Source organism: Amblyomma mixtum, chromosome 1 (genome assembly GCF_055824585.1).
Source record: "Amblyomma mixtum isolate Tamu chromosome 1, ASM5582458v1, whole genome shotgun sequence".
NCBI lineage: Eukaryota > Metazoa > Arthropoda > Arachnida > Ixodida > Ixodidae > Amblyomma > Amblyomma mixtum.
The window spans coordinates 184,252,486-184,262,088 of NC_143012.1; the positions used below are offsets into that span (position 1 = coordinate 184,252,486).

At 47.2% G+C, this 9,603-nt stretch overlaps 1 protein-coding gene across 1 annotated transcript; it reads left to right on the forward strand.

The window, feature by feature from the left end:
* Positions 1-2,160: 2,160 nt before the first annotated feature.
* LOC149370192 (uncharacterized) lies at positions 2,161-6,102 on the forward strand. The gene is made up of 4 exons (XM_089577175.1): positions 2,161-2,308; positions 3,707-4,114; positions 5,074-5,281; positions 5,699-6,102. The coding sequence occupies exons 1-4, from the start codon at positions 2,192-2,194 to the stop codon at positions 6,100-6,102; spliced, it is 1,137 nt and encodes a 378-aa protein (XP_089433301.1). The 5' UTR covers positions 2,161-2,191.
* Positions 6,103-9,603: the final 3,501 nt, after the last annotated feature.

Sequence of the window (9,603 nt, forward strand, 5' to 3'; positions counted from 1 at the left end):
GAATTTTTATGTATTCACAAAGTCTGATTAAAGTAGCGAGAATTCTGCTTGATAATTTTACAATTTCATGTGCTCTTTTGCAGCAGCTATTTTGGATAGATGCTTTCATGGACCAATGATATTGTCAAACAGGTGCAACGACGAAAATCAACAATACTCTGGAAAACCGAGAGACTTGCTCACATGCCAGTCGAACTGATTCCTTTCGGGGCAGACATGTGCTAAAAGATAACCGATCTTGTTGGCCGTGATAGCTACGGGTGCTCCTGGCGGCTATTGATGTCAAGAATGGTGATCGTTCTCGGCTGCGGTCAATCTAAACACTGGAGCCAGAGTTCAAGGGAGTGTTTAAAACCCGGATAGATATCTTGAATCACGTCTAACCTGCTGCCTAATCATAACTATCTCCACTGCGTTCTCGTTGCGTCCTCCGAAACCACTGAATGCTGGCGACGACTGATCAATAAGAAACGCGGAATGAAGAACAACAGTAATTTGCGCTGGTATTTTTGCAGACACTAAGCATGATGACACCAGAGAGTCAATCCCTCACCGTGTTTAGCATGAGTTTTTGCAGACGCTCCCTGGAAAGTTAGCAGTGCCTAGGTTCGAATTTTAAGACTAGATAGTGCTTCAACAATCCTTCCGTTTTAATATTTTAAACTCTCCATGCAACCTCTAAACCCCGCTTTTTAACACTTCTTAAAACTAATATGCAATTCTGGTATTCTCTTGCAATAGTTAGAACTTTATGCTACCCCTCATGCGCACTGTACAAAGTTTTCTGCAGTGTTTCCTACAAAGCCTCCTTAATAAATCTTTACACGCGGCCACAACTAAAGCACGAGGAGTCTTCCATGAGAATCAGGGCAACTAATGCCCCTCGTATCTATAGTCTCTTTCAAATGTTGTTGTAAGTATGGAAATTTTGAAGAAATATGGGGTATTTTGGTTTGGTTTGGTTTATGGGGTTTAACGTCCCAAAGCGACTAAGGCTATGCAGACGCCGTAGTGGAGGGCTCCGGAAATTTCGACCACCTGGGGTTCTTTAACGTGCACTGACATCGCACAGTACACGGCCCTCTAGAATTTCTCCTCCAAATAAATTCTAGCCGCCGCGATATGGGGTATTTTCATTCGTACCATATATGAGGGGCGGTATATTGGAAACGTCGGAATAAATTTCTGCCACCTTTGGTACTTTAACGTATACTGACATAACGCATAACATGGGCGCTTTGTGTTTTATCTCCACCGAAATGCGCGAAATGCGGCTTTAGGTGCAAGACACGGACAACTTCTTGTCGCGCGAGGCGCCGCCGGGGTACTGCCATGCCATCAGGATTGGCTTCATAGGCCAATAAAGCAAATCCACGAAGAACTTTGTAGGATCCGAATTAGTTGCGCAGTGTTTTTCACTCAGTCGGCGGCTGCGAATGGGCCCATACTCAAATTTCGGCTCCAGGCTTGTATTACGCCTTGCGTCTTCGTAGGGTGTAGCGTAGGTCTGCTGCGTGGTCTTTGACCCGTAGCCGGGCAAGCCATCGGGGTTCTGCGCGCTGATGATAGGCGGCGACGAAAATGTTGAAGCTTGGGAGCATGGCGACGAGCGTGGTGATTGCTTCCCTGCAGTGAGCGATCCTAACCTAAGTCACCTGGGTGGTATCCTTCACAGCGGTGTAGTACGCAAAGACGACGTAAGGGAGGATTGCACCCAGGTCTTGTCTTCGGCGTCGGCACTCATGGCGAGGATGACAGCGATGGTTTTAAAACACGCTAAAAAATTAAGTCGATCAACACATGGCATTCAGTACTTCGACGGTTGTCTATCCTGGAGTTGAGAATAGCGTGGGTAAGCTCCGCAGTAAATGCATTTTCCTAATCATGATGAGAATTTTGGGGCGTCCTGCGGAAAAAGGGTCTGTTCGAGGAAATAGACAGTTCTAGTTTCACGTACGTAGAAGCTTCACGTACGCAAACGTTAGAAGTCTACGTAGCCAACGCGCAGGTCGTTTGAAACCCTTATAGTTACACGTACGCGATGCACGCCATCTAGCGCCATCTACTAACAGGCAGAGACACTAATGTAGCCAAAGTCATCCAAGACAAGCCAAGCAAGTCCGGCTGCATTTTCGCGCAAAGCACGTAGATTCTGCTCGTGGACCGCTCGGAGCTTCGCAATCAGTTCGCAATGCCACGAAGTGTCTTATCTGATCCTTATCTTCTGTCGTCTCTGTCTTGGAAGGACATTGACAACCTCCTGATGACAAGGGCGCAGCGGCAGCTTTTGTACGGCTCACTCGACGACTTATGGTGAATTCCAATGGCAGATCGGGATCAAGTTTTTCTGCTCGGTTTGGATCAGTCGTATTCCAATGGTAAAATGGGAGCGCGAGTTGTATGTTCCAATGGCAGATCGGGATCAGGCGTAAATCCCGGATCGCTCCGTGGAGCAGCGATTCTTGATCTGCCGAAATCGGCGGATTTGACCGGAACCTCGCGTGACGTTTTCTTTTCCGCCGCGTCTGCTTCCTGTCAAGACCGGCAGCAGCCGCTTCGTTCCTGTCGTCGCTACGTGGTGAGCCGGGCGAGCCGGGCACTTTCCAGTCAACCGTGGACGGCAATGATCTTGCTTCGAGCCGTGCGGCACTAATTTTGCTTCATGGAAGTGACAGTTCCGACTCGGGCACTGAAAGCTCAGAGTCCAGCAGTGAAGATTGGTCTGAAACGGACAGCGAGTGTGAAGCTGCCGGCCTGTATATGCCTGCCGCCGGCGTCAGAAAAATGCGCTAATATTCTTTGTTCGCGTTCATAACAAGCCCTGGAGTAGAGGAATGTAAAAAATGAATCATTTTTGAGGATCGTTGGCCAATACCGAGTCGCTGGTAGAAGTGATAACTGCGATAGAAGCAAATTTCTTCCTGATGCCCAGTGCGGCTGGCCTGCTGTCTGCTAGCTCCGCTGTTGGAGGCGTCGCAGAAATCGATCATGTCTTTATTTTATTATGAGACGAGGAACACAGTAAAACGGTGACGCGAGTAGCACTTTTACTACAGCGCTGGCCAATTCCGAAGCGCCCTCAGCTGCAGCATCGATGAAAAACAGTTAGGCTTAGCGACGACTACGGCAGCCAGGGAGAAACGTTGGCCGGGGGGCCGCGCAGTTCGTCGCTCGGCGTGTCCGCGGGCGGCGTCGTTGCCGAAAGCTCGACTGTCTCGCTGATTGGTTCAGCGGCTTGCGTCTCGCAGTCGCAAGGCTGGAAAATCGAGCAGCGAGCAACTTGTCTGCGCGTCGTCCGCCACTTCCTTCGTGAACGGTAGGGACAGGCTCACCGGCTCTCCGAAGACCGCGGCCGCATACTCGCGTGTTCACGGAGAGTGGACCATCCTGTACATACGCTTTGGTTTTGGTTTTACATTACGGCCTTCGTACTACCTCCTTTTTGTTTCGCCGAGACGGCGTCTGTCAACAACGCAGAGATCACGCCGCCTCGCACAACTCCTATCGCACTAGAACACGAAGCTTGCAGGGCGTCCGCTCCGGCGGCGCGCCTAGTTTCCGCGGTCGCCGCTGCGGCGCTGGCGTCGCGCTCCCGAGGGATCACTGGCATTCCAATCGCAAACTGGGAGGTGGCAAATCTACGCGCTCCGACGCGCTCCGTACGCGATCCGACGGAGCGGTCTCGATTTGCCATTGGAATTCAGCATTAGAATACAACTTGAGGCGCAGCAGAGAGTCGGAGCTGGTTCGCTACCGGTCGCGCCATGGACTGCTCGACATTTCAAATATAGAGCCCACACTTTTCAAACAGCAGTTCAGGTTTCAGAAGGTGGACTTCGATGAACTCTTTCGTGCACTCCTCGTGCCGGAGACTGTGAAGTGCGCGCAAAACGTGACCGTGCCTGGTCGGGAAGCTTTGTGCTTCACGCTTCGACGCCTTGCCTACCCCAACAGGTGGTGTGACCTCGAGACCATATATGGCAGGCACTCATCCGTGATGTCGAGCGTGGCCTCGCAGGTGATCTCTCACATCGCAAATGGTTTTAGTCATTTACTGAATGATTGCAACAATCATGCCTGGTTGTCGCCTGCCAGCCTTGGAGAGTTTGCAAGTGTAAGTGAACTTTCTTATATCACTTTTAAGGTTAAAGCGTGTCGGCAGATTTGTCCGCGCTTCGCGCATCACTACTTAAAAACGAACTGCGTCGAGGCTGGGAATCGAACCAGGGCATTCGGCATTTGAAGCGGAGACGCTACCACTTCGCCACGAATGCTCAAGGTTTGAGCTTGAATAAAGGCGCATCTAGTGAATGCATGGGTTTCATAAATAAAATAAAAGGAATAAAAATAAGAAAATAAAATAAAAAATAAAAGCAGCAATAAAGTGAGAAACTAAAAAAAAAATAAAAAATAACAAAAATAATAAAATATAAAACGGGAAACTATAAAAAATAAAAAAAACACTGCGCCAGGGAACGCTTTCGCCTTGCAGCACTTTAGAGACCCAAAGTGCCCCCTGAATTTTTGCGAGAGTGCTGCACAAAGCCACAAGGCCCAACATTTTTTTACACTGTAGGATATTCCGTCTTTATTTTTTGCTTAAATGCGAGACATCTCAGATGGCAGCGGTATGTGGGAATGGAAAACTTCCAAATGCAAGACTCAAGTTTTGCAAACTGCGGTCGACATGTGTCAGGGCAAAATATACATTAAACAGTAACACACTGCGTGGTGTTGCATTTCTTAGAAAAATTTCTGAACTTGAGACATGAGGCGTACACAGCAGTTGTCTGTAATGTACAATTCACCTACACTTCAAAACTGTTTTCTCATCTCAACATTTTACCTCAGCAAGTTTCACATAAATGTAGCCGTGTCAACTGTTTTATATGTTATCATTGCTTGTTTGCATTATTATGAGCTTTTACTTGTTATTAATGTGTATATTGTGTTAGGGTGTCATCTATAATACAAGGTTTTGTGTTGACGGAGCTTTCCTAAAAGAAAATGATGCTCCTATTTTACGGCCAACCAAAAGCTGAGTTTGAGTGTGTGTCTTGTGTCATGTTGCAGGCCGTCCTCAGTCGTGGTGCAGCACTGCCCAATTGCTGGGGGTTCATTGATGGAACCGCACGCCGCATATGCAGGCCAAAAAGGAACCAGCGGGACTACTTTTCTGGCCACAAGCGGGTGCACTGCATAAAATATCAATCCTTCATGTGCCCGAATGGCATTGTATGCCAACTGGATGGTCCATACCCGGGAAGGCGGCATGACGCAGGTTGGTTGTGTTGTCTCTGCTATAAGAAAAATCTATTGAGTCATAATAAATATCACAGCTTTAATGATTCAGACTCGTAAATGACATTTAGTGTGTCATGGAGAGACATGGGCAGTGCTTATTTCCGTCACATTATGAATACACCGCACATGTAATAATTGTGTAGAAAGGAAAGCACAGACAGAGGCAGCTCTGGTGGCGGAGCTTTCCATCTTCTGTTCTACTTTTGTGTGTCTGAAAGTGCTTTCGCTGTACCTTTAAAGTAAACAACTGAACATACTTTTAAACAGATTCATTGAGCACTTGCAGAAAAGTGACTTACATTAAATGTACACAACACTACTGATGCACTAGTTAACACAGCTGGCGTAGCTTTGTCATTACGTGACTCAACTCAATTCTCTTTTTTTATTGCAGGCATACTCGAGAGCAGTGTCCTGTATGCAAAATTGGAGAGGCTGGTGGGACAACATGACTTTGTCATATATGGCGATCCTGCATACCCGTTGAAGAGACTCCTAATGAAGCCCTATGGCGGCTCCTCCTTGACAGCCACACAGCTGGCATTCAACTTTAGCATGAGTCGCGTTCGCCAGTGTGTTGAATGGGGTTTTGGAAAGGTGGTGGCTGAATTTGCATTTTTGGACTTTAAAAAAAATCAAAAGCTTCTCCGCCAACAAGTTGCCCAAATGTACAAGGCTGCCACTATGCTCACAAACTGCCATACATGCATGTATGGCAGTCAGGTGTCGCAGTACTTCGGAGTTGATCCCCCTAGCCTGATTGCGTACCACAGGCCACATTCTGTGCCACGCGCATAATTTTCCTTGGAATAAATATTTGCATTTGTAGCACTTGACAACTAGTGCTTGTTTGTGCAAGTTATTTTACCATGACATGTGGATCAAACCGAACTTCTTGTTAATGTATCTGGCTGCTTGCTGCTGTATAATATAATGACGTAGTGGTCTGAATCGCATTTTTTTAAATATGTTATTTTGATGCACCTGAACTTTGTTGATTTTCTGCAGTTCATTAATTTTCCATGGTAGGTGCTATTGTACTCTCATTTCCCATTACTCTGTTCGTCAGAGAGCACTGAAAAATGTAATTTTGCTTGCAATAACCAGCTTAGTACAACAAATGATATAATTACCGATTATAAAGTGTGTTGTAATATTGAAATACGCAAAACTTACTACATTATACTTTTGCTCCACTACTTCGCATTAATAACCAAACTTACAGTTGCACTGTGTATACTTTAGACTACAGTAATGCAAATAGTCATGTTCCTGTAACTAATTTGAAGGGCTTGGAAGTGTTACAGTCTCTCTAAAGGCTGTGCTTGGACCTTAACCTGCATCAGTGTTTGAAGACAGCATTAATTTGTGTTAAAAACATGACCCTCAGCCTTTTTATCTATCCTTTTTCATCATATTTTGAAGTGTGCCCATCTTGTTCAGCAGATTTTCCATCAGGCCGAAAAAAGTTGCCTGTTGGGCTGCAGCCATGCGACGCTCTTCTGCCCTCTCACGCCTTTCCTCGGCACGCTCTTCTGCACGTAGCCGCCTTTCTTCTGTCTTGTCTTGGGTGTTCAGCTTCATTTCGTTTTCCTTGAGTTCCAGTTCTTTTAGGGTTTTCTCCTTCTCCCAGGCGAGACGGTCTTCTTCTAGTGCAATACGCCTAGATTCTATCAGGAAGTGCCTTTCTTTAATGAATTCATCATGTCGCATTCTTTTTTCTATGAATTCATAATCTGTTTGCTCTTGCTGTGCAGCTTCAGTCCTTTTCCCTGTAAGGTGCAGCAGTGTTAGAAAAAGCCACAGGCTTAGTTATGAGGCACAAAATTCACTGCACAGATTGGATTTCCTTAAGGTGAATTTCTGCCAGCTGTATTCATTTCTTAGTTAAACACAAGTACTGTTGCTTAGTTTCCCATACATGCAGTGAAAAACAAATGAGAGCACATAGCATGAAATGTGTGTGCATTGGTTGACACAAACATTAATGCTGCACAAACATAATAAACTGCTCGTTACATACATTTCTGCTTTCAGTAAGGTAAGAGCAATATAGAATGAAATTAGGCACATTCTATACTTAAGCATAATTTATTGAAAATGTGGTCTCTGAACATAAACATAAGTGAGATGCCCTAAGTTACGTTGGGGGTGGATAGCTGTGCACAAGGTTGAAAGTCATGGTTGACTACACATGCCATCTTCCATTACCAAAAATACATAGCAGTTGAGGTGCTTAATGACTATTACTTCATAATGCGCTGTTATGTTAAACTAGACCAATTCACAAGTTGCCCTCATGTTTGCCTTTGAGAAAATTGCCGGCTACCCGGGAAAGAGACTTACTGGGTTTGCGTATGGGCTCGCTCCTAGCTGACCGCGACGTGTTCAAATCGTCCTCCACTGCCTGACGAGCAATGCTTCCCGGCGAAGGCGTTGGGCTGGACGCGGGCAAACCGTCGTCCACGTCGAGCTCAGCTAGAACGTAGTCCGCTCCGAGCAGTGACTGCTGAGGTGCCTCCGGGACGGAGTCGTGATCGTTATTTCCACTTATGATTTCGGCAAACACCTGGGACGCCGTGGTTCCGTCAGCAGCTGCAGTGGTACCAATAAAAGCAGGTGCGTTTAACGCAAAAACGTCGAGGGAAAAATGACAGACTTACATTCGGCGCGCAAGCCAGCAGTGCTGAGGACGCTTCCTGCTGTGTGCGCCTCCGCTGCTGAATTCCTCGCAGATGCCGCTGAAGGTTTCGTGCCCGTGGATGCGCTTCGGCCCCCAGAGCTTACTATCGCTTTTTTATGCACTCTGATCTTGTAGCCGTTCTCTCTGGCGATTGTGAGGATTTCCTCGAGGAGCTGGTCCTGTTCAGAGTATTCCTCCTCGGTTCCGGACCTAAGATGTGAATGAAAAGAAACGTTTGTACTGGCATTTCCTGTCGTTATATAGCCCTGTGCACTAAAGCGAAATGACAAAGTAACTTACCTGCGGAGGCTTCGTCGGTCCATTTCTCCATACTGCGCAAGCAGCAGGTCCGTGCGGTCCCGCACAGTGCGGGCGGTGAAAACTTTATTTCTCGCCTGTGACAGGCGCAGAGCGATCTCATTCCATCGCCCTGCATATCGCATGCCGTCCTCGAAGGGGTTGCACTCTCTCACATCGCGCAACAGATCCAAGTCATCGCTTTTAGAAAAACGAAGGCGCGGAGCTGCCCCACTCATCTCTGCCCACGTTTTGGCTGCCGATTTGTTTTGGCGCCGCGGTTTGACCATGCAGCTAGGCTTGGCTATGTTTGGCTTGTTTGGGGCTCTCTCAGTTCCAGATATCGCGAGATCCCGCAGGGTTCTGAGCTTCGCGTGATCTCGCGAGACCATTGCTATGACGACGACCAACGCTACTTCGTCAGGCTTAACAGCTTAAAATTCGCCTTTCTATCAGAAAAACAAAAGTTATTTGTCGCTTGAAACTTTATGCGAGTGTTAGAATGGCCAAATTGAAGGCGAATACAACAGTTTTGAACACGATATCCCATCGAGAGGTTAGCGGCGAAGCTGTTATCGCTGTGAAGCGGGCAGGCAGGGCGCCGCCATGTTTGGCAACGCTACGTACGCAAGCAACGCAAAGACCGCATCGCAAAGATCCGAATCTCACGTGCGTCCGTGAGACCCACGCAAACGCTTCACGTTCTGCGCATGCGCACTGGTGACCCGTAAGCGCTCTACGTACGTGAAGCCTCTACGTACGTGAAACTAAAACTGTCTAATATTTTGCCACTTCCGCTGCAGAACCAGTCGGACTCGGAAGGGCTTTTGCTTCGACGTAACGGGTGAAGTAGTCGGTCGACACAATGCTCCACTTCTTGTATGATGTTGACGTTGAGAAGCTGCCATGAAGAACCATTCGCATGTGTTGAAAGGGCTTGTTCGGGGATCGAATGAGCTTCAGTAGTCCAGCTGGCTTGATCAGGTGCCGTCTTTCCCTGTTCTGACTCATAGCATTTTTCGAGGATCCATACGACTTCGGCAGACAACCACGGCCAGTAGTTTTGATCTTTCTTGTAATGTAGGGTGCAGGTAAACCTGAGGTGTTCAGCTGTTGGTCCGTCACGCGAAGCCTGCATAATTTCTTTTCTTAAGCTGTTAAGAACAACGAGGAGGTACGCAATCTTGTTAAGGGCAAAATGCTTCATAGGGATGCAATTTTGCACACAGAAAGAGGACAAACCACATTTGAACGCTGCTGTTGGTGGACAGACCTTGCCTTCCAGTTACTTCCCAGTGACAACACTGGCATCCAAGAGA